The sequence below is a fragment of the Psammomys obesus genome, unplaced genomic scaffold, assembly GCF_907164565.1.
Source record: "Psammomys obesus unplaced genomic scaffold, mPsaObe1.curated_primary_1811, whole genome shotgun sequence".
Lineage (NCBI taxonomy): Eukaryota > Metazoa > Chordata > Mammalia > Rodentia > Muridae > Psammomys > Psammomys obesus.
Genome location: NW_026585504.1, coordinates 9,332,988 through 9,358,317, shown reverse-complemented (window position 1 = coordinate 9,358,317; position 25,330 = coordinate 9,332,988). Strand labels below are relative to the sequence as shown.

General features: G+C 41.2%; 1 protein-coding gene across 2 annotated transcripts in view; it reads right to left on the bottom strand.

Moving 5' to 3' along the window:
- Positions 1-1,730: 1,730 nt before the first annotated feature.
- Sppl2a (signal peptide peptidase like 2A) overlaps positions 1,731-25,330 on the bottom strand; it is a 35,057-nt gene continuing 11,457 nt past the window's right edge. The window contains exons 8-16 of one of the 2 annotated variants that reach the window (XM_055618937.1): positions 24,846-24,947; positions 23,581-23,662; positions 22,980-23,054; positions 19,328-19,384; positions 19,082-19,135; positions 18,474-18,576; positions 15,906-15,980; positions 12,914-13,074; positions 1,731-3,646 (exon numbers count right to left, since the gene is read on the bottom strand). In XM_055618937.1, coding sequence (XP_055474912.1) covers positions 3,572-3,646; positions 12,914-13,074; positions 15,906-15,980; positions 18,474-18,576; positions 19,082-19,135; positions 19,328-19,384; positions 22,980-23,054; positions 23,581-23,662; positions 24,846-24,947 — 784 coding nt within the window. In that variant the 3' untranslated portion in view covers positions 1,731-3,571. The remainder of the gene's footprint in view (positions 3,647-12,913; positions 13,075-15,905; positions 15,981-18,473; positions 18,577-19,081; positions 19,136-19,327; positions 19,385-22,979; positions 23,055-23,580; positions 23,663-24,845; positions 24,948-25,330) is intronic. The other variant, XM_055618996.1, reaches the window with a different exon arrangement.

The window sequence follows — 25,330 nt, the reverse complement described above, 5'->3', positions numbered from 1 at the left end:
AATATCAGTTTACACTCACTTACATAGAAAAGTGTTAGAAAAAGAATCCCATATACAAACCAATCATCTAAGAAGTGAAAATCCAATTACGTATTCTTAAAAAGGTACTAATTTGAGTACAATGTAAAAGGGGAAAAAACTAGACAAAAGCTACTGAGTTTGCACTCACTTGTTCTCTTGGGAAGCTGCAGACCAGCTAGACAGACTTTAGGTGTTTCTTGTAAATTTCAAAGTTTATAGTACTTTTAATGCCTCGTCAAAACCGCCACGTGGTGAACAGGTCATGTACTGCGACCACGAGTTGATTCAACCTATTTTTCTTATTCACAGAAAACTGCAAAAGCCTCTCGAAGCAGTGTATTCTACCAGCCAGCTGGGCAACTCCCAGCTCTGAAACTCTGCTGACTGGAATCAAGCTGAAGTTCTAGAGAATCAGCTTAACAGACCAGGTATATTTCCAACAAATGTAAACCTAATCCCACGTCTACCCAGGGCAGAAATTGAGTAGCTGGGCCTGATGCTCAGTAGCACGACCCTTACTCAGCATGTGCAAAGCCCTGGATTAGAGGCCCCATGACTGAAAAATAGTTTTAAAAAATGTGGGCATTGAAAGAGCAAACAAAACTAGAACGCTCACTATTTATTATAAATATGCCATTTTACCCAAACCTGTATGCACATGTAACTAAGATACATGAATGCTAGCAGCATATGGAACAAAAGTATCCTCCTTCAAAAGGGTATTAAATCACATTCTACTATAAAGGAATTGCTGGTGAAAGTAGAACTTGTAAGCTGGGTGAAAAGAAAATGCATTTAAGATCAATGATTTTGCCAGGTAGTGGTGGCACACGCTTTTAATTCCAGTACTTGGGAGGTAGAGGCAGGCATGATCCGAGTTCTAGGCCAGTCTACTCTATGGAGCAAGTTCCAGGACAAGCAGGAATACACCGAGAACCCCTGCCTTGAAAAAATGACCACCCCCCAAAAAAACCCCAGCGATTTCTATTTGATAAGTCAGAAGTATGAAACTTTCTAGCATGTATTTTATTTTGCAATATTTACTAATAAATACAGCATACTTTGTTTTTAAAGCATGTTCAAGGAAAAAAAAATCCAATATCTCTATCTCTTAAAAGTTATTGGTGTTAGGTAAGCAAGAGAGGAAAAGACAACAGATTTTCACCTCTGGTATCTATTCATTTTGATTTCTAACACAAAGTATTTCTGTACTTCATTTTCTCTATGGGGCTATTTTCAACTCTGTTGCTACGAGTTAAATACATATGAAATTGGCAGTAAGGATACAGACTCTAGGAAATTTTTGTTATTTATAGCTGCTTCGTAAGTTGTTTCCTTGGCAGTTCTAGGGGAAGGCACTTTGAAAATGCTAGGCAAGTACTCCAACACTGAGCTGCACTCCAGCCCATATGTAAGACTTTAATTACAATGATGGTAGTTGGGTAAAACAGAATTTGCTTCAAATAATTCAGAAATCAGATTTGTAGACGTGTTAATGCTTTCTTTCTTTTTTTTTTTTTTTGGAACAAAGTTTAGGTTAAGAAATTAAAATATTAGTTACAAATTAATGAAACCAAATTACTTTTGAAAACTTATCTCAACGCAGTTCTTAAAAGGATAATTTTAACAGTCTTCATACAAACGTAACTGGCGCTTTTGAATGTCACAGATTTGAATGAGGATGCGTATGTTAGTGAAACGGCTGTATCTTGGCAAAGATTTTATTGACGTTTTAAGAGAAAGTACAGTTAGGATTGTAGAGTGGCACTTGTCTCTAGTCAGGCAGCTCTGTGCTGTGAACGAAAGAGCCCACACCTGTACCGAGCAGAAAGAAGCAGCTGCCAGGAGCGTCTCTGTCATTTACTCAGCAAAAGTTAACAGTTAAACAAAAGCATTTAGTGTGAACTTTAGCTCAAATATCAAAGGTCTAACCCGTTTTTTCAATGCACCAGTTTTACCTTTGAATAAGATGAATTGGCCTTAACACGAAAGACTGGATTTGTTCACCTATTGTGTGCACTGTTTACACAGAAATGCAAAATCCTGAGCTTTTGTCATGACTTGTCTGTCACTTGGTACTTTGTCAGAGAAACTGTTAAAAAAAATTTTTTTAAAAGATAACTTCACCTCTAAAACTAGAAAAACACCTGAGATTTCACAAAAGAGGAGAAGAAAATAATCTCTTTCAAGTTGCAAACCATCAAAGTGATTAGCTAACTGGTCTGATGGCTCGTCCTGGGTGTGAGAAAAGTGATGACTGACAGCACACTTAGCCTCAGTGCTTGTCTGGGCACAAAAGGAGTGGAAACTAGGGGGTGATGACGTGGGGTTGTCGGGGTGCTCAAGGCAAACAACAAGTTATACATGATATCGAGTCAGATAAGAAAAACATTTAAAGGATGAAACTTTACTTAATCAATAGAATCAAATTTCAAAGATCAGAAAAAAACAAAAAAAACTTAAGTGTAAGTGTAAGAGTTTAATCTGTATCTTCAAGTAAATGCTGTACTGATATAAACCAGATTCAGTTTCTGTGTCCTTCTAATGACTATTTCTATACATTATGTTTCCTTCTATCTGAAATATAGTTTAATATAATACACATGCAGCCAGAAGTAATTTGGGTTCTCAAGTTTAAAACAAGGGTTACAAGTTTTGAAAAACTTAAACTACAAGGATGGAGAGATGGCTCAGCAGTTAAGAGCACTGGCTGCTCTTTCAGAGGACCTGGGTTTTACTCCCAGCCACCACGTGGTAGCTAACAGCCATTTGTACCTTCAGCCCCAGGGGATCCAACAGCCTCCTCTGGTCTCCATGGGCACCAGGCATCGGTGTGATACACAGACAGATGCACACAGGCAAAACATCCATACACATGAAATAAAAATAAAAGCAAACAAAGATTTTAAACGATAAAGGGGTGTGTCTATGTTTCCTTGTGTATTTTTTAAAACCTCTGCATGAAGGAAAGACCAATTTTCATTGCTGAACTGCCTTCTTGCACAGCCTAAAGTAGTTATTTCTCTAGAGGAAATAAGATTTGCATAAATATTTTACAAAAACATCCACTCAGAAATTTGCTTTGACAGCTATACATGATCTATCCTTAGATTCTGGAGAAGTATTTTAGTGAGACAAGTACAGGGAAGGGTCAGGGTGGCTTTTTTTTTTTTTTATAAAAATATAATGTATATAATACATTTGAAAACTGCACAAACCCTATGTTTTTAGTTGATTGTGAAGGCACAATTTTAAGATAATTAAAAGAAAATGTACTTTCACTATAGATGCTACCGGCTCATAAAAATATGGATTGGCAAAAAAATACGTGGCCAATTTTCAATTCAAACTTTGATTTAAAACTTGCTGGGCACAGTGTTGCCAGCTATAGTCCCAAACATTTGGGAGGCAAAGGCAGGAGGATTTTAAGTGCCAGTCCTGACTCTGTCTCAAAACGCCAAAAAAAGAAAAAAAAGGAAAAAGGAAAAAAAAAAAAAAGCCAAATTCTAATTGTAGAAAATCAATAACACATCATTGTAGGTCCACGAAATTACTGCTGTATAATCTGCTCATCAGGAGCGACAGGGTTTTCTTCATTTGTCGAATAGTCCAGGTGGTCCATCACCTAGGCATAAATAAAAGATATCAGAAAATGCAAACTTTAAACTCGCCTCCCAGGCTTCATTAGCTTGGCAGAAGTGTTCCGTTTCGGTGTTCTGTTTGTGTGTTTTGCAAGTGTGGATGCTTGTTGCGCATCCGGGTACACGGGGTCATGGATATGCGCAGTTAGCTTCCTCAGCCGCCTTTCCGCCTAAGCTCTGAGAGCAGTCCAGTACGATTGTTGAGCCTGGAGCTTGCTGACCAGAAACAGAGCCCCAGGGATCCTCCTCCTTCTACAACCCATCCTGCCACTTTCCCTGGCACTGGGCTCACAGATGTACCCCACTGACTTTAGCTTTCTTTTTTTTTTTAACTTTTATTTTATTTTAATTTTTTAAGACAGAGTCTCATTTTTGTAGACCTAGGTAAGCCTGAATAACAGGGACCCACACGCCTCTGCCTCCCGAGTGCTGGGATTAAAAGCAAGTGCATCAAGCCCTTCCACGTGGCTTTATTTATTTATTTTTTTAAGATTTATTTATTATATATACAATGTTCTCTTTGCATGTATATCTGCATGCCAGAAGAGGGCACCAGATCTCAGTATAGATGGTTGTGAGCCACCATGTGGTTGCTGGGAATTGAACTCAGCACCTTGGGAAGCGCAGCCAGTGCTCTTAACCTCTGAGCCATCTCTCCAGCCCCCCACGTGGCTTTCTAAATGAGTGCTGGACTCTCACACCTCCACACTTGTTCAGGAAGCAGTCTACTGATTGAGCTATCTCCCCACTCCACCCCCTTTTTCCTTTTATTGAAAAAAGATTCTTTTCTCATACAGTATATCCTGATTAGCTTCCCCTCCCTCTGCTTTTCCCTGTTCCTTTCCCCCTCGCCTCCCCTCCAGATCCAACTGAACTATCTCCCCAGCCGCCTCTACCACCACCCTCTTTTTTTATTTTATGTTTGTTTGGTTTTTGTTGTTTTCCAAACAGGGTTTTGCTGTGTGTCCCAGAACTTACTCTGTAGACCAGGCTGCCCTTGAACTCACAAAGATCTGCCTCTGCCTCTCTAAGGACTGAGATTGAAGACATGCACCACCACTGCCCAGCTTATTATATATATGTATGTATGTATATATATATGTATATATATATTTTTTAATTTTACTTTATGTGTATTGGTGTGAGGGTGTCAGATCCTCTGGAAGTGGAGTTAGAGACTGTTGTGAGCTGCCATGTGGGTGCTGGGAATTGAACCCTCATCCTCTGGAAGAGCTGCCAGTGCTCTTAACGGCCCTACCACCCTTATTTTTTATTACAGCACTCAGGAGGCAGAGGCAGGCCGGCTTAGTCTGCATGGTATGTTGTAGGACAGCCAGAGTAACATAGAGAGACTTTATCACAAAACAAAACAAAACAAAACAAAACAAAACAAAAGAGTAATCTTGGGACTAGAGAGATGGCTCAGAGATTTAAGAGCATTTGCTCTCAGTCTGGTTCCAAACACTCACTTTGGTGAGCTCACAGCAGCCTGTAACTCCAGCCCCAGAGGAATCTCTCGCCTCTGGCCACCGTACCTGAACTAATATGCACACACCCACACACGTACACATAATTTAAAAATAACAAAAACAAACCTTTAAAAAGGTGACCTTACAGAACCAAGCATTCCTTTTGCAACACTGCCTGGGTCAACATCATGTTTAACTTTTCAGAAGGATGAATTATAGGATTTATGACCCATACGAATACTACATTTTTTTTTGGATCATCCATTAATCTCTACATAGTTCCCAGTGTGAATATTATCAGTGGGAATTCCATTTCAAAATAAGACTATCTGTGGCAGTGTGCACTTATGTAAGTGGAAAGTTAAAAATGGTTCCAGAAGTTAGTGTGAAAACACAGGCTGGCTCTGCTACATTATAACCTTATTAAGAACAATACACAATGCTGCCTTTAATTCCAACACTTGAGAGACAGAGGAAGTCAGATCTCTTTATGAGTTCTAGACCAGCCTGGTCTCCATAGCAAGTTCTAGGAAAGCCAGGGATACACAGTGACTCTATTTCAAGGCACACACACAAACACTTGCATGCACACATGCAAACATGCATGATCACTCATGCACACAAACATGCACATTCATAAACAGACATGCATGCACACATGAATACACTCATACTCCTTTGAAAACAAGCAAACAAAAAAAAAATACAATCTCTTTGTAAAAATTGCCAAAGACTTTGAGACCAATAAATGGCTAGATTTCAGTATTATACATGTTCTCCTTTCTTTGTTATTGAGGAGTAGAAGACGGAAAGGCCATCAATATAAATGCCCCCCTTTAATGGGTTCTAAATACTTGGTTTTTTTTGTTTGTTTGTTTGTTTTTTAATTTATTTTTAATTGTTTGAAGAAGGAGGGATTTTTCCACATGGGATTTCTGGACTTGCCAGATAGGAGTGCCTCTGAGCTGGGGCTTTCAACTGACAGGCACCTCAACCAATGGGGACGCGTTCAGTAGAGCCACCTGTCAGCGACCACGGTTATAAAGGTCCTAGTCATTTGTGTGGTCCTTTATCTGCCAAAGATAACACCTAGATTAAGGCAGATTCATGCTCTTAACGGAGAAAAAAAATCCAAGAGATGGAGATGTAAAGGGATTGCTTAGCATGTGGGAATCCTGAATTCCTTCTCTAACATCATAAAAATAAGCAACAAACTTCAATGCATTTAAAAACAAATAAAAGTTGATCAAGATAGGTAGCATTAAGCATTCCACATCGTGAGACATAAGGTGAAGTTGTGGAATAGTTAATTTTGATTGAACTTAAAATTACAGACATGCCCATAAAGATACAGTCAGGGCCTCTGACAGAAGGCCAGAGCTGTGGGAGACCTGAGGCAAGGGGAAGGGAAGGGCGGGGGCTGGAGAAGACGCGGTGCTTTTCTTCTCTGTGATCTGTGTACCCTGGCAACCGCCCTGAAGAGGCAGAGCTATGTGCCCAGCATTATAACAGGCTTCTGCTTTCCTAATTCTTAGGTATCACACTGGGCACTATAATCCCAGCTCTAAATATAGATATATTAATTAACCAGTCATGGCAGTACACAGCTGTGACCCTGGTAGGCAGGAGGTTGAGGCAGGAGTCCGAGTTCCGGCCAGCCTGGATTACACAATGAGATGCTCACCCCTGTCCCCAAAACAAAGCAAAACAAAACCAAAAGAAAACAACAACAAAAAACAATTTTAAAGTCCACTAACTGAAAAGTTACCAAGGCTACTTTCTATTCTCCAAGCTTTCAGTAGAAACAATATAGAAATACACAAACACACAAGGTCAAGCAGGTAAGAACTCAACAAATCAACACAGCCAATAAAAGTAACTGACAAAACTGGTATTTCACATTTGTGAATAGGCAATCTGTTTGGAGAGTTGTCCATTGAAACTGGGCCAGCTAACCTGGCATTTCTAAAGCTCTACTTGTTTAGAGCTGATCTCTGAAAACTGCCTAATAGATCAGCCTCAGTAACTGTAGCTCTTGATCCTCAAACAGGCACTTTAAGTAGCTTTGTATCCCCACTCGTGACTTACAGCTTGTGACTTCTAAAAATAACTACAAGCACTAGTGACATTAACAGACAAAGTGTTCACTGGACGTCAACAAGCTGAGAGCCTGCTATCCATCAGAGTAGGCGGCCAGTCTGAAGCTCCTGCACGAACCTCATTCCACTTGACTTAATAGAGAGACACAGAGTACTTACCATCACGACATTATATTCTGCCTCATTGTTTTCTCTCTAGAGGGAAAAATCGTTTACTTACTCTACAGTAATTAGGACTCTGGCTTCAGGTGAAGTCAAACAAATGGAACTGAAGTACTCAGAAAAAGAGTAAAGGAAAGACTCCAAATCAAGTGCTCCAGCACTTAGTGACGCCTGCACTTTATGATACTAGGGCCACCAGGGCCATTAAATGGGGATATGGCTAAACACACAGTGCCGGCTTGGCATGTGTGAGGCCCCGGGCTCAGTCCCTTATCTGAAATAGTTGAGAACGGAAGTGTTTCAGACTTTGAAAAAAATTTTTTTAATTTTGGTATATTTGCCTCCTCATTTTAAGAATAGGATTCAAACATGAAATTAACTTATATTTCACATACACAACTCCTACAAAGAACCAGAGTCCATGCCGGTGGAGGAACGGCATGGAGGCAGGAACAGCTGAGAGCTCCCATCTTAATCCACAGTAGGAAGCAGAGGAAAAGCTTCCTGGGAATGGTGCTCTGAAAAGTTTGCCCACAATGACACACCTCCTCCAACAAGCCACACCTAATCCTTCTCAAACAGTTCCACCAACTGATGGTCCATCATTCAAGCACACGTACCTATGAGGGCCATTCTCATTCCAACCACCATACCTTTGGATCTCAGATTTTAGAGCATTTTGAATTTTGGAATAGGACGTTTAACCTCTATCATTATCCTTGTACGCAACACAGATATCTGACATTACAATGAACTAAATTATTAGTAGCATTAATAAATTGTTTTATTCTACTTCCTCTATGTTTATTTCAAAACAACAAAAAGGGTACATACAGAAATGATTGTGCATAGAGATAATAAAGAGAATAAGTCTACTTTGTGTTATAAAAGTTGATACTAATGGAGGTAGTGGTGGTGCATATCTTTGATAATAGCACTCAGGAGGCAGAGGCAGGCTAATCTCTGTGTCTAAGGCCAGTCTGGTCTACAGGATAGCCAGACCTACAGAGAAACCTTTTAAAAACAAAAACAAACAAAACAAAATTTAATAATGTGTGGCAGCTATAATTTTATGAGAGCCACTGAAACAATCAGCGCGCGCACACACATGCAAACATATCCTTCCATATCTTCCCACCATCCCCTCTCTCAATAAACATCATAGAAAGAGAAAAGAAGAAATGCTAGAAGAGACCAGAGAAACATAAAAAAGGGCAGATCTCCAAAGAAATGCAGTATTGGTGCTTTTCTGTACATAGCAACTCTAAAATAATCAACTCTTTCCAGTGTGCGGTAGCAGAAGAGGATCTGGAGGCTACACACAAACTGCCCCAGGTGGCTGTCCCTCCTAGGAGAGTGGCAGAAGGGCAGGGCAGCTCAAGAAGGACTTTTCATTTTACTTGAGACACTTGTTCTCCTACTTACTCCTTTCTATTTTGTATGTCCGAGTGTTTTACCTGCATGTGTGCCTGTATGGTGGGTCCTCTGGAACTGGAGTTAAGGACCACTGTGAGACACCATGTGGAGGCTGGGAGCTGAACTCAGGTCCTCTGCAAGAACAGTGACTATTCCCAACCATTAGGCTGTCTCTCTTGCCCCCCTGGTTTTAAGATTTATTCTGTTTTCAATGATGTATCTGTGTGGCTATGAGCATGTGAGAGCAGGAATGCCCTGAGGTGTGTGAAGGATCCCCTGGTGTCAGAGCTACCGGCAGTTGTGAGCTTCTCGGAAGTCAGTGCTGCAAAATGAGCTGTTTGGAGGAGCAATTCATACATACTCCGAGCTCTCTCTCCAGCCCCACTTTTGTTTATGAGGCCTAGAGAGGTAGATCAGTGGTTAAGAGCACTTGCTGCTCTTCTAGAGGACCGGAGTTCAGTTCCTAGTACAAACCTGTAACTCCCCTTCTTCAAGGGGCCTTCTAGTCACTATAGAAACCTCCCAGTGAGCATAAATACGTCTTAAATTGTTTTAATTAAAAATACAAATAAGAGCTGAGGAATGGTGCCAGACTCTCATAATTCCAGCACGTAGGAGGGTAAGGCGGGGGGGGTTTCTGAAAGCCCAAGGCTATCCAGGGACTACATTTGAGCTCAATGTAGACACCCCGGACTACAAAGTGAGGCCCTGTCTAAAACAGTCAAAACCTAAACCCAAACCAACCAAGAAACAAATATATATATATTACTTTGAAATTAAAACACACAGTAAAAAAAGTTACTGCAGAAAAAAAAAAAACCCCAAGTCTACAGACTTTAGTATGTTAACTGCCAACAACATTGTGTTCACTAAGCAGGACAAAGGACAGACGTGGTGTAGTGAACATCTTTTCATACCAATTTTACCATTTCCCAGAAAACCCCGTAAGAAGAAATGTCTGTGTAAAATAAATAGTAAAGAATGACACCATCCAACAGTGTAGCCGGCCCTCTACAGAAGGCAGAAGGAAGCTCACTACCCTAGTTACATCTGGGTGTCGGGGTTCTTCTTTTATTTTTAATACCTCCAAATTTTCTGTAACAAATCCTTTCATAATAAAATACTAGAGTTGGAGAGATGGCTCAGTGGTTAGGAGTACACACTGTTTTTGAAGAGGACGTATCTGACAGTCTATTCTGACTTCTGAAGATACCCACAACTCCATACACATTCCCCCACCAATACACATAATTAAAAAAACAGACTAGATCTATAAAAAAAAATACTTAGTGCTGCGTTGAAATGCTTTTTATCGGGAAAAACACTGATGAAAATGTCTGACATACGGGTATGTAAGAGGCATCTGCAGTCAATACTGAGTTTAAATTCTAACCTAAACAGAGGTTTAGTACCACTCCTAAAATAGCATCTCCATATTATCTGACCTCCTTGTCAGGATTTGCCTCACAATTAGTCAAGTGCCCTTCACAGTAGGAACCTCCTGAACAGAACTGCCTGTCTGAGTTTTTCTCTGTTCTGACGCATTGCTTTGTACACTGAAGAAACTGCAACTACGTCAGTTCCGACTCCTGCTAGCCAGACCCATGTACTCCATGGATTCTTCTGGTGGCCCTCCAGGCACTTCGGAATGTTAATAATCTCACGCTGGATCCTTAAGTCTATCCTCTCCTTCCAGAACCCTGAGCCTTCCTCTTCCTTTTTCTCTCCCCACCCTGAATCCTTCATCAAACCCCATTAATTATGCCTCTAAATTTCTCTTTGTATCTCCCACTTCATTGTAATGGGTTCCTAAGGCCCTATGTACTCTGGCCTTTATTCCATTTCCTGTAGGTCCTTTGTCCATACCCAACACTGCCGCTTCCCTAAACTCCATTCAGTCTCAGAATGTGCCAGTTTTCTTCCCTGGGAACTTCTGACGTCGTGGAACCTTTAAGATGAACATCCAGCCCAGTTTTAAATGAGAATTAACCGTTTTTAGAAGCCCTTCTACAAATCACCCATTAACTTGTCCTGAATCCTTGGCCTTGGATATCCCATCCCTGGGTACCATGATGCCTTTCCATTACCAATACATTCATTATACTTTATTCCTAGAACTCTGCCTGCATTTTCTAGTAACTTTCACAAGGCCACAGGAGGCCTGCTGGTAATTTGTTCATCCCGTAGAGTCAGTATCTGAAATCACACTCACCTCACAGAACTTCAATAAATATTCATCAAATGCAGAAATATAAAATTGTTAAGGAGAATAAAAAGCCATTTTGAGGATAAGATACTCAAAAGTTAGTAGTAGTTTAGGATGTACTTTTATCTTACTGATTAAAATAGGGTCTCTAATTTGCTATGTGTTCGAGGTTGGCCTTGAACTCCTCACCCTCCAGCCCCTACTCCCAAGAGTTGAGATCACAGATGTAGGGCACTCTACATGACTTGATATTTTTTTACTTAAATTAAAAAGAAAAAAATCTAAGTCCAGTGGTGGTTGTGCACACCTTCCATCCCAGCACATGGGAGGCTTAAGCAGGCAGATTTCTCTCTAAGTTCAAGGCCAGCCTGATCTACAGAATGAGCTCCAGGACAGCCAGGGCCACACAGAGAAACCCCATCTCAGAAAACAAAACAAAACAAAACAAACAAACAAAGCCTATACTGGTCTACCATATGGGAGCTCTAGGTTTGATCCCCAGCATTAGGGGAAAAAAGTGTCATCTTTGGGGCTGGAGAGATGGCTTAGGGGTTTAGAGCACTGCCTGCTCTTCCAAAGGTCCTGAGTTCAATTCCCAGCAACCACATGGTGGCTCACAACCATCTATAATGAGATCTTCTGGCATGCAGGTGTACATGAGGGCAGAACACTGTATACATAATAAAAATAAATCTTTTGAAGCAATAGCACTGAGAGGTAGTCAATGTAGGTATTATTATTATATCTAAATCTCAAAAAGAAACTGTAATATTTACCAGAAAGAATTCTAAACCAATGCCTTTTCCAGTTATATAATTCCTGTGATATAATGTTGGCCATCTCTTCTTAAACTCTACAAAGGATGAATCTGAGACATCTCAACTGCTTCTCCAGTAAGAACATTTGCAGCCACCTACTCCAAGTGTCTCTCTGTCATGTGACTACTGACATGCATGAGGGCAGATGGAGGGGGCAGTTCACTGTACTGGGACAAATCAGAGATAACTGCTTTACAAGAGACCTATGAAAGGGGCCAGTGCAGTGGCCTGAGCTGAGCAGACAAGGTTTCTCAATCAACTCTCTTCAATCTCAATGCAAACCAACTTTTCTGGAATTTCAGTAACATTTAGGAGAGAGATGGGTAATCACTAGAAACGATATAACTATAATGAGATTCATGTAAAAGAAAAAACAAAATAAGAGTTTCATTATTTGGGGCTGGGTGTGGTAGCACCTGTCTTTAATCCCAGCGCTCCGGAGGCAGAGGCAGGCAGATCTCTGAGTTTGAGGCCAGCCTGGTCTTGAAAAAACTAAAAAACAAAAGACAAACCTCAACAGATGATTTTCTTTTGTTATAGAAATTGATATTGAGCTTAATCTGGTACATTCAAATGCTGGAAAGAACGTGTATCTTAATACAAACTTTGTTTGTTTGTTTTGTTTTTTGAGACACGGTCTCTCTGTGTAGTCCTGGCCATTCTGGAACTTGCTCTGTAGACCAGGCAGGCCTGAAACTCATAAAAGATCTGCCTGTCTCTGCTTCCCAAGTGTTGGGATTAAAGGTTCCTCCTGCCTTCTGCCGCCTTTACTATAAACTTCTAATGTCAGTTTCAAAATTCAGTACTTATTTTCATAGTTGCATCTTGCATGAGGTTTGTGGGGACTTGAATGAATGTCACAGTGCTCTGTTCCCTCAATGTCCTCCCACAGTAACCTTACGGTGCTTTTCGCACTCACAATGGGCACAAAGAACCAATGCTGCAGCCAGCAGACGCCAATAGAGGTGAATAGGAAGAACTCAGGGTACCCTGGGGTTATGTTAAGTTTCTGACACATAGGGACTTGCTACAAACGGGCTATAGAGCAGCAGCTGGCAAATTACAACGCATAAGCACATACCTGATAGTTGTTACCTTTCCAGAATTTTTTCATTTCCTTACGGCTCCAAGCAACGATTGAGACGGTAACAAGTGTACAAGGTACTAGATAGAGGAGAGCAGGCTGCCCCCTCTTCATCAGCGCCAGGACAACAAATGTAATTATCATGCCAACAGCATAGGCTGCGGAAAAACAGAAGCACGGGTCAGTTTTACAGGTTTCTGGGAGTGGGATTTCCTTCCCATTAAAGTATTAGTTTTCCAATATTTCTGAAGACATTTTAAAGTAAGACTTATTTTTAAAATTATATGTTTGTATCCGTGTGTGGATTTGTGACTGGAGGTTAGAGGTGTCAGATACCCTGGAATGGGCATTATGGACACATGAGCCACCTGACATGGGTGCTGGGCTTTCACAGTTGCCTGTGACTCCAGCTCTAAGGTCTCATGTCTCTGTCCTCTTCCAGCACCTGTATGTACCTACCCACACAGAGGCAACACACATGCAGAGTTTAAAATAAACCAAATCTTAAGTTTGTCCTAATACAGACTAGAGACTTACTTACCTAGCACACACCCAAAATCATCTGGATGTTTCCTACTGATCTGGCATGCTACACGAATGTAGGATCTCAGGCTGCTGGAGCTGTGAAGACCTCCACTGGCAACCTAGTCTAGCTGCCTACTGTAAAGGTGAGACGATGGATGATCAGGGAGGCTGAGTAAGCTGCCCGAACTTTCACAACAGAACTGACAGTACCCCTAGCACTGCCTGCTGATTAAGTGTTCTCGGCCCAACCATGCTGGCTGGCCCTGGGTGTAACTGCCATTGGAGGATGCTGTCCTTAACGCCTCACGCTGCTTTTCTCGTTTCTATGCAGGGCAGGTTTCCCCTTCCTTCCGCCCCCCCCCCCTTCTTTCGCTACTTATCTCTTATCCTCTCTGAACTTCTTTCTCTTTCCCTCACTTGGCTCTCTTTCGTGCTGTTGGGGTACCCATTTCTAAGGACATCATTCCCTGTCATCAGTTTAACTCTACACGAACTAGAAAGCTTTGCAGGAATGGCTGTGGCTTTGGCACAGGCCACTTGTCTAAGCACTCAGAGCTTTCATGCATGGCTACTGAAACACCCATGCAGAACATTCAGAGGTATTGGAGTTGTCTTTTAAATTTCCTATTAACATTTCAATAACAGAAACAGAGGTAATGATCGCCCTGCTGTACCAAGTAACTAACAAAACATTAATTCATTTATATAAACTCATGGTTATCTATATATGATGCTAAAAAAAATCAAGTAATAAATATTTTAGACACTACTTTTATTCCAGGTATTTTAATAAACATTATATAGAAAACCTCAAGTTTCTTTTAGAGACAAGGTCTCCCTATGTAGCTCAGGCTGTCCTAGAATGTGCTATGTAGACCAGGTTGGCCTCAAACTCACAGAGATCCACCTGTCTGCCTCTGAGTGCTGGGATTAAAGGCAGGCTCCAACATACCTGGTAGAACCTCAACTTTTAATTTAAAGCCTCTAAAATCTTGTGATATAAAGTATGAGTGTCCTATTTATTTTTGTTTCTGACACAGGGTTCCATATAACCCAGGCTGGCCTTGAGCTTGATACACAACCAAAAATGACCTTAAACTTCTGATCTTCCAGAGTCCTGGAATTACAAGTGCATACCACCATTCCTAGTTTTAATTCCCAGTGGGGGAGGGTCTAAGCAGGGTTTCTCCTTGTAGCCCCTAACTGTCCTGGAACTCACTCTGTTGATGTGGCTGGCCTCAAACTTAGAGATCTGCCTGCCTCTGCTTCTGAGTTATGGGCTTAAAGGTGTAGACCACACTTAGACTTGTGTTTTGCCTGCATGTAGGTATGTGCTCCACATGCATGCCTGGTGCCCTAAAAGGTCAGAAAAAGGAGTCAGGTTCCCTGGGACTGAAGTTACAGACAGTTGTGAGCCACCATATAGAAACTGTGATTTGAACCTGGGCCCTCCGCAAGAGAAACATGTCCTCTTAATTGCTGTGCCAACTTTTCAGCCCAACATTTCACTATTTAAAATTATAAAATAGCCAGGTGGTGGAAGTGTATGTCTTTAATCGGAGCACTAGGGAGGCAGAAGCAGGTAGGTCTCTGGAATCCAGGCCAGCCTGGTCTAAAGTGAGTTGCAAGACAACTGGGACTACACAGAGAAACCATCTCAAAAACAAAACAAAAACCCCAAACATACAGACAGACAAACTCATAGGTGGTTTAGGCCAGGCATGGTGGCACATGCCTTTCATCCCAGCACTTGGGAGGCAGAGGCAGGTGGATCTCTGTGAGTTCAAGGTAAGCCTGGTCTACAGCCAAAGCTCTGCCTTGAAAAACAAACAAAATAAAACAAAACTAAATTGACTATCCTTAATAGGTTATTTGCATGAGCTTTGGTTTACATAAAGCTGCTAAATAAAAATGATTTATAAACATTTACTAGATTTGCTGTTTAATCTATTTCCACATGTTTAAAAAAGTGGCATTTACCTCCCCACCAAAATTTAGCTCTTAAAACCAACACTTAGTAACTCTGTTTTGGGAGATATATTTCTGTGTGAGCCTTTGACATTTACCATTTATTTATTGAATTGGGTCTCACTTACGCCAGGATGGCCTCAGACTCCGGCAGCCGAAGTCTTTAACTCCTTGTCCCTCCTGCCTCTATCTCCCATATGTTGGGATTACAGGTATGTGCTATCACACTGGTGTATGTGGAACTGGGGAAGCATGTCTGAGGCACCATGTATGCTGGGCAAGCACTCCACCAATCAAGCGACATGGCAGTCTGGCGTCTGCTTCCATAAGGTAATATTTAAATGAGTTTTATAGCTTTATGCCTAGGGCTATGCACAAGATCTTCTATAACAGTCCATGTGAAAGTCATAGTACAGGGAGACAGACTAGTACGTTTAGCCTTTTGACTTTTTCTTCAGACAATACAGCACAACACAATAAAAAGAAACAAATTTACCAATTGTGGATGAAATATAGTATATAGAAGAACCATTCTGAACATCGAATCTTCTACAATATGCAATCAGCAGGCCTAAAAGAAAAATCCACATTATTTTCTTAAAACAGTATCAACATTACAAATTCAACTGCTAGAATGGGCAACAATACAGGTGTTACTTCACTTTCCTTTTTGCACTATGAAAGCATTAATTAGCACCTTAAACTACACCTTCCTATGCTGATTTTTAAAAATTAGATATTAACCTGGGTGCAAAGGCACATGCCTGTAGCTCTAGAACTCAGGGAGGCAGAGGCAGGCAGATCTCTGTGAGTTCGAGGCCACCTACAAAGTGAGTCCAGGACAGCCAAGGCTACACAGAGAAACCCTGTCTCAAAAACAAACAAAATGTAGTATAGACACAAAATCAAGTATTATTCCTCCTTGACAGGGATGGCTCGGTGGTCAAAGCTTCCTGCACTCACTGTCCAGACTCTGGATTCCCAGCACCCACATGTGATCTCAGTACCAAGGGAGGGAGACAGCTGGATTCCTGGTTCTCCACGGCTGCCCAACCCAGCTGAATCAGCAAGCTCCATGGTCAGCAAGGAATCCTATCTAAAAAAACAGTGTTGAGCTAGAGAGATGGCTCAATGGTTAAGAACACTGGCTACTCTTCCAGGAAACCTGGTTCAATTCCCAGCACCCACATGGTGGCTCACAACCACCTGTAACTCCAGTCCCCGGGGATCTAATACTTTCTCCTGATCTCCACAGGTACAGCATATACACGGTATACAGACATGCATGCAGACAAAACATCCATACACACAATAAAATAAACTAAAAGATCTTTTTAAAGAGCCAGGTGTGGTGATACACAACCTTAATCCCAGCATGCAGAGGCAGGAGAATCTCTGTGAGTTCAAAGCCAGCCTGGTTTACATAGCAAGTTCCCCCAACAGCCAGAGCTATGTAGAAAGACCCTGCCTCAAAAAAAAATAATTAAGTAAATAAAAATAGAAAGAAAAAGAAAAAAGAAAGAATAAACAAGCAAACAGATAAAAAGGCAGAAAGCGAGGGACATCAGTCTCTGGCCTTCATACACACCAGCATACACACACAGAGTTCTGGAAAGTAAAGAAGGGAGTTGGGGGGTAGAGAGAAGAGCAGACAAGATGGAAATCCTGTCATCCGTGGTAACAGCATTGTGATAATTTGGAGGACACTTACATTAAGCAAGAATCAGCCAGCCATAGAAAAACAAATACTATATATTACCTAGCTTATAAGTAAAACTTCCAAGAGTTGAATTCATGGAAGTAGAGTAAAATGGTGAGATTGGGGAGTGTTTGGGGAAGAAATGCTAACCAGAGGACAGAAGTTCACTCAGACATAGATTGCAGGGACTCATCACACTGTACACTGATGGTCCTTAACATCTTAGCCGGGGACCTGAAGACAGGATTTCAAGTGTTCTCACGGCAAAGAAAAAAGTGAGGTAGTGCCTGCCAGTCAGTTTGCCATTCCACAATGTATACACATCTCAACACTATGTTGCATATAGTGAAACACCCATTTCTTTCATATACATGAACAAATACATATGGGTTAAAAATATATTCAAAATACATCAAGAAAAGTAATTTTAAATGTTTAGAGGAATGACTTAAGTTTTAATACAAAGAATTTTATTTTAAAAACATTTATTTATTTCACAAGTTTGAATACTTTGTCTGCAAGTGCGTATGTATGTGTGCCATGTGTCTGCCTGGTGCCTGTCAGAAGAGGGCATCTGCTCCCTTAGAACTGGTCTGTGTGTGTGTGTGTGTGTGTGTGTGTGTGTCTGCAAGAACAGCCCCAATACTAAGACTTTTTAAAAACACTGACATACAAGCTCTCATTAATACTTGCAAATATACATACAAAACAAACTCAATACCCATTTTTAGAAGAAATGTGTTGAACATCCCCAAGAAGAAATCTCATACTTATGATTAACTAAATATTTAGGTGTGCATCTCCAGTGTCCATCAGGTGAGTTCACTTGGTCCTCTCTCCTCGTTTCCCCATAGCCTGGGTCTCACTCCCAGTGTCCTGGCCTAGGATGGACCCTCCTCTGTGCCTCTCTTAACCTCTAGGCGTCCAACAGGTCCCTGTGCGCCCCTAACTGACAGGCTACTGTGATCCACTTCCCAAACAACTGTCTTTCATTATAAATCTATGTTAGCCGGCTTTCTTGTTCCTTTTCTTCTCCAGCCCTCCCTTGCTGACATCCCTAAAGCACTTCCTAAAATGCAACTATTGCTATCAAATAGGAGGAAAAGAAACATCACAAAAGAAAGTAAGGGGGTTCTTGCTGTTCTAAGAGACATTTTTGCCAGCAGACATTTTTTAAGTGGTGCTTTCTCTTTTACCCTTCAAAACACATTTTCTTAAAAAACAAAAAAACAAAACAACTTTGTCATGGGTCCCAATTCTAATGACAGCCAAAAATATAGAGCCTCGTAACTCTTACCAGATTCTGCGAATATGACCCCTTAAAACCTTAAGTAAGATTTGGCTAAAGTTATTATATTCACTCACCTGGTACAATAATATCTCCGAAACCCAATAATGAAACGGGCATGTAGCATACACTCATCACTGAGTAACCGATGAGTTTTGGCACCCTGATAAGTACTGGCAACTGTAAGTAAGAAAAGCAGAGTGTAGGGGGAGGGCAAGAGGGCAAAGGGAGGGAGAGGGGGAGAGAATGAACTAATAAATCTCTTCCCAATCTCTAATTTAGGAAGGGAAAGACTGACGTTGCAGTAATTGTTTTGATGCATTTTAAACTGATTATTAAAAAAAAAAAACTTGAACTAAGACGACATAAACATATAAACATATACACACATAATACACACATACACCCTGATTGTACAAAACACTTGGAGAAATAAGACATGTAGTTTTAAGAAATAAAACCCAACACATGGAGGATAAACATTATTAACATACTCCCCCCAAGCTAACCTTTTACTTTTTATTATTTTCTTTTTACCAAGAATAGGACGTAGACCTTGATGTGTTTTGTTTTGTTTGGCTCTGTTTTGTTTTGGTCAGTCTATTTTTTTCCCACCCAAAGAAGAGTCTCCTCTCAGAGGGTATGATTTAAAGTCCAATGAACTTATCTGAAATACAATTCTTACTTTCTCATGGGGAGCTGAGTGTTGAGCAGTGGCTTCCACAAAGTTTCCATCATTCTAGGATGAAACCCAAGTCAATAGGTATTTAATGATTTAGAATAGCTAAGAAAATGGCTACATCTGTGAGAAATAAGTCTTGTAATCGCTTAACATGCACCCATGACCAAAGAGTCACAGTAGGAAGGCAGAATTATGAAACAGACAGGCGGACACTAATGGGGTGGGCACTGCTGCTCACACCATCCCCACCTTTTCAGCATTCTCGAAGGGCCCAGCAGCGAGTTCCACCATGATGCTCTCGCCGTTCTAAAGGGAGAAAGAGATGGTGCTTGGTCATCTGTAGCGAACAACCTGCCACGATGCAGAGGACACCCGTGGCACACAGCCTCCTGCCCCTGAGCATGGGCTGGCAGTGCTGCTTCCTCAGACTCTAGGAACAGCAGACATCGCAGTCACCTGAAACAAAATTCAGCTTGCATACCACTCCACTTTACTAGAGCTCAGTAATGATCCGATCAGCACAACAGATCGGTCACGTACATCTGGAGATCTGAATTACACTGCCTGATAGCCAACATGTTAATAGGCTAGGAACTTTAAGTATTTTAATTTTTTTTTTTTTTTTTACTATGTACACTATGGTTCTTAGTCATTTTCAACATCAGAAAAAAGAGAGAGAGAGAAACTAAAACCCTTTAAATTTCGTTTTCTACCAAATGTAAGTAACCTTATTTGAATAAAAATTCATTTGACCTTCTGGGTATTTCCCACAACGAAACTATGAAGCATGAAGCTAAACTTGAAAAGACCCAACCTTACAGAATAAGAGATTCCCCTCCAGACCCAATCCTGCCTCCTTCCTTTGTTGTAGTCATAGCACCACGCTGAGTGGCAGTTCCCTCCCTGTATCTGCTGGAGTCTTTTCTCTGTGCTAGACAGGGTGCTCACTACCACGTTCTCTCGTGTAACCCTGGCTGCTTAGAGATGTAATTTGGAGGGAGCAGGCCAGAAATAGACAACACATTCTTTCTGTTGTTGTTTCGCTATAGCCAAGGATGACCCTGCCTCGGAGACTGAGCTCCAGGACACAGACAGGCACCACTGTACTTAGTTTGAGGCATCAGCTTCTGTTTCAAGGGGGGAACAGCAGACCAGGGAGAAGACGTATAAAGCTGAATTTTAGTAAAACCGTTAAAATGGGGAATGAGCATCTGATAGACATTTTTAATTACCTAATAAGCAAAAGCTTATAGCCATAAGGAAGACAAAGGTTTCAAACTGAGAAGGTAGTAAATGAGCATTTACAACAATGAGTTCCAAAGAGCACCTCCCGCTGCTTTTATTATAACATTTAGCTAAAATTCACAGGCCTAAGATGGAAAAAAAAAAAAAAAAAGATGAAAAATGTCCTAATCACATGAGAAAGAATACGCAAAGGCTTTTATCCTTAGCCTATACCTTTAAAATTTATCTGACATTAAACTGATATCATGTTTAAGGTAGATAAAAAGTACTTTAGAAACCTGGCTAGAGTCAACAGCTGCATTTCCCGTTCACGTTGTGGACTGCTGACCTACAGAAATGCTTTGGGAAGACAACATTTCGCTTTTGTCTGTATATAACCCCGCCTGTCCTGGAACTCATTCTGTAGACTGGGATTGCCCTGAACTCACAGAGATCCACCTGCCTCTGCCTCCTGAATGCTGGGATTAAAGGCGTGCACTGTGCACCGGGATCAACAATGTTTCACTTTTATTAACTATTTCTGATGGAGTATTCCAGCACTGTTTTTTGTTTTGTACCAGTTAAATTAATACTAGCTTGGACAGTTTTGTTTTATGCCTCAGGATCTCACTATGTAGTCCTGGAACTTGATTTGTAAACTAGGCTGGTTGGAAACTGGCAATCCTCCTGCCTCTGCTCCCTGAATACAGATTATAGGCATGTTCTGTCTTTCCTGGCTTGCAAACATGCTTTTTAAACATGCCCAGTTTTAGTTACAACCCACACTTCTAGTTCAATGCTTTCTCTTTCAAGGTCACTGCTGCTCAGTGAGAACATGGAGTGAAACAGCTCGTCTTAAGTCCCAGGACAGTGTGAAGCAGTCTGACTGAATACTTTGGGAGAGTTTTAAATCTTTACTCTTCCTAGTTGTAATTTTAGCTCCTCCACAGGGTATGTTTGTCTTTGTGGAAGGCAGTAAATGTCAGAAGTGTAGTTTTTACAGTGGTTTCGTAGATGATATATTGTCTCTTTTAGATAAAAACCCCAGTGTAGGGGGGCTAGGTAGAGAGTGTGTCTAAAGTACACAGGTCCCACAGGTCCTGGGTTCTAGCCCAAATTCAGCATTAACAGTAACAAACGCCAATGGGAAGAGAAACAGTCATCATCAAATATGAAATAGCTAAGAGACACAAAGAATATAGGGCCAATATAAACTTACAAGGCAAAGCATAAAATGGTAGAGAAAACAAGAGAACCAAACAATAAATAATATGTTTCTGATATGAAAAAGGGCAAGGCAGAAAAACTGAAAAAAATAATGTATGACAACTCACTCACTTAACACTTTTCCTCACTTTGCTAAGAAGTTGATGGTAAGATGGGGAATGTATGACTTAGAAGCTTCCAGCAAGAGAACCAGAGAACAGATATAATAGACAAAAATAAAAGGTGAGTATGTGGGGACCCGGTCTGAATTTCTACTGAGGTCAGCCTGACTCTGGCCTCAGTGAGCAGCCTGGATACAGGAGACCTTTTGGTATAGAAAGATCAAGGTGGGCCTGGCAGTAGTGGGTGGCTCATGCCTTTAAACCCAGCACTAGGGAGGCAGAGGCTGGCGGATCTCTGTGAGTTCAAGGCCAGCCTAGTCTATAGAGTGAGTTCTAGAACAGCCAGAACTGAACAGAGAAACCCTGTCTCGAAAAACCAATAATAATAATAATAATAATAATAATAATAATAATAAAATAATAACTTTTGTTTAAGAAAGATCAAGTTGGGTTCTGCCATCACAGCCAAAGGAATGCTACTGATGTGCAAAGCTAGCATCACTTCTCACGCAGCAGACTAGGAACCTAGAGCACAAAGGGCATCATACAGGATGGGCTGCCGGGTTACACGGTACACTGCAGAGTTGGCGTGCTGCTCTCTGTTACTCTCAAATCAGTTCTCAGAAATGAGGGTTGCAATGACAAACCTCCCTCCCCCTCTCTCTCCCTCCCTCTCTCTAAACTGTCTACAGTACACACTAACTGAAAGAAAACTTACTTCTAAAAGGAAAGAGAAATTACAGACATTCTCACTTTATACTAATCGGAAGTTCTTTAATTTCTCTAACAAGCAACTGAAGGCATGAAATAACCTCTACCGAAAGACCAATTTCAAGGGCAATTCCCTTCAGGGAATTAAAGTTCACTCCGAGGCACAAGCTCTGCAAAACCAACACTCTGTGAAGAGAGCTAAGGTTCTCTTCTCGAGGCCGCCAAGGTAAGTGAGCCAAGAGCACCGACTGCTCTTACAGAGGACCTGGGTTCCTACACCCACAGCGGGGGGGGGGGGGGCGGGCATGAAGGTCTCGAACAAGAGGCAAGAATGCCCTCTGCTGACCTCCACGAGCACTGGGCACGCACGGGGCGCACATACATACAGGCAGGTGCTCACAGATAGACATAAAGTGAAAAGAAAGCTGCATGTGCCAGTGCGGGGCGTGGCGACACATGCCTTTAATCTAGAGGCAGGCAGCTCTCCGTGAGTTCAAGACCAGCCTGCGGCGTATAGAGAGTTCTCTACTAGCCAGGGTTATGCTGAGAGACCTTGTCTCAAAGCAAACAAACAGATTTTAAAAGTTTCATCTTTTTGAAGGCTTCGGCATAAATTTAAAATGTATGTATGGCCATACCTTTGTGATGAAGGGTGTTATGAAGACAAAAAACACATCATAGATGAGGAGAAGGCCTAGCAGTATCACACATGACTGTTGGAGAAAAAAGAAATTTAAAAAATCAAACTTCCCACATCTAAGCCAACGCAACAAATTACTTTGCAAATACAGGTAAGCATGGGGATATACATTTGAACACTATCTGAGAAGGCATTTTATGGCTATTACTATATATAATTTTATTTCATATGGCAAAAATCCTTACTTCCTGTATTCTGTTTGCTTACGACTATCACTGAATTAAAGAATGTCCCTGCTATTTAGTCTCATAAAGTTTTATGAAATGAGCATGAGTGATGAAAAACATTCAGCTATCAACTCAGTAGCTGTCCCTGCCTGGGGCTGGAAGTGAGTCAAACAGGCCGAGCAAGCTTTCTGAAGACTGGGGAATGGTCTGTAGTTCATTTGGCTGTAAGTTACAAAGGCTTTAAACACATCTACTACATTTCAACATTGTAACTAAAATGAGCCTGTTTTACTATATGCAAATTATACCTCAATCATATGGTCTTAAAGAGAAAAAAAATATTATCACAACTATAAAAGTAACATATTTTACCATGAAATTGGGTAACTTCATTGTTTTAATTAAGTTGAGACAGAAAGCAATTCCTAAGATATCCTGTAAAATCCAAGCCCACCTATAAGAAAAAGAGAGAGAGAGAGAGCTCAACATATTATTTCATTCCGTTATCTTCAAACGAAAGTCAAATAAACAGGTCACTGTGGTTATGGCTCTCAAGCGTCTCCCCACAGCCTCCCTATTCAGCAAGCTCCTGTCCCGGCAGAATGAGGACTGCTAAGGCCACCTCAGAAGGATGTAGGGCGGATGCAAGTGCGTACTCTCCGCCATCTCTGCAGCTTCATGCATTCCTTCCACAAAGACAGCTGCCGGTAAAATCCTCACGCTCGTTTCCACACAGGCTGAACATAAGGTGAAAGCGATACAACCTACTGGCCTCGAACGCACAGTGATCTACCTGCCTCTGCCCCCCAAGTGCTAGGATTACAGGCGTGCACCACCAGGCCCGGCCATGAGGCAGTTCGGTAACTGAGCTAACTGGGTTGGAAATACCCTGAATGTGGGCAGCGCCATTCCCTGGGTTTGTGTTCTGAACTGTATAGCTGTAGAGACGGGGCTGAGACAAATAGGCACCTAGGCACTCATTTCTCCCTGCTCTTGGCTGTGGATGTGTGGATGCGATCAGCCGCTTCAGGCTCCTGCTGCTTCGACTTCTCAGTAGAAATAGCAGTACCTGGAACTCTGAGCCAGAATAAACTTTTTCGCCCCTAGGCTGCTTTTTGGCAGGGTATTAGAGAGCAGTAACAGAAATGAAAATACGACAGTCTTTTCGCTTAAAAATCCACTCTGGAGATCAGGGCACTGTCAATGCAGAGACCATGAGTTACGGTTATAAGGCACTATAACTATATAACTCTAACTATATAACTCTAACTGTGACACATCATAACTGAGCGTATTTTAAATCTAGGTGTTTAAGGCATAATTCAATTTGAGCATGAGCTCAAATTATTAGTTTAAATCTGTTCATTTGCCGGGCTTGGTGGCTTATGCCTGTAACCTCTGCATGCAGGAGACAAAGGAAGCTGGGTCACTGCGAGTTCAAGGCCAAAGTTCTAAGTTAGCAATGGGGCACACAACTTAGAAATCCTGTTAAGTAACTTATTACCTTGTTTTAAGATATGTTCTTGAATAAAAACAAAACAAAACAAAAATCCACAATAATCATAATGAATAAGAGTCAAGAAAAGATACAAAACAATGCATCCTTATATCTAAAATAAACTATAGAGTCGTCATACCTATCCTCATTTCTAAACACAGCCCACACAACAGCGACTGAGATGCAGAATCCAGAAAGGAAAACCAGGATCACTTTAATGTCTTTGCCACAACACGAAATCCTAAAAATAAACCGAATAATTAATTTGTATTGTAGATACACTGATACAAAAAGTGCCAAACATTAACAAGAAGTGACTGAAATATTAATCTAGATGTCACAATTTTACGCAAAACCAATGAGGCATAGTAATGGGTTCAATAAAACACTTTGTGGTAACAGAATTGTTCTCAGTGCTTTCTGGTACTGATGGCCACTAGCCACATGTAACTACTCACACTTTAAATATGTCCCAGGGGTTCAATTTAAAAATCCCAAACACAGCCAGCCATGGTGGCACACACCTTTATTAGTCCTAGCACTAAGGATGCAGAACCAGGCAGATCTCTATGGGTTCAAGGCTTCCCTAGCCTACAGAGAGTTCCAGGCCAGCCAAGGCCACAG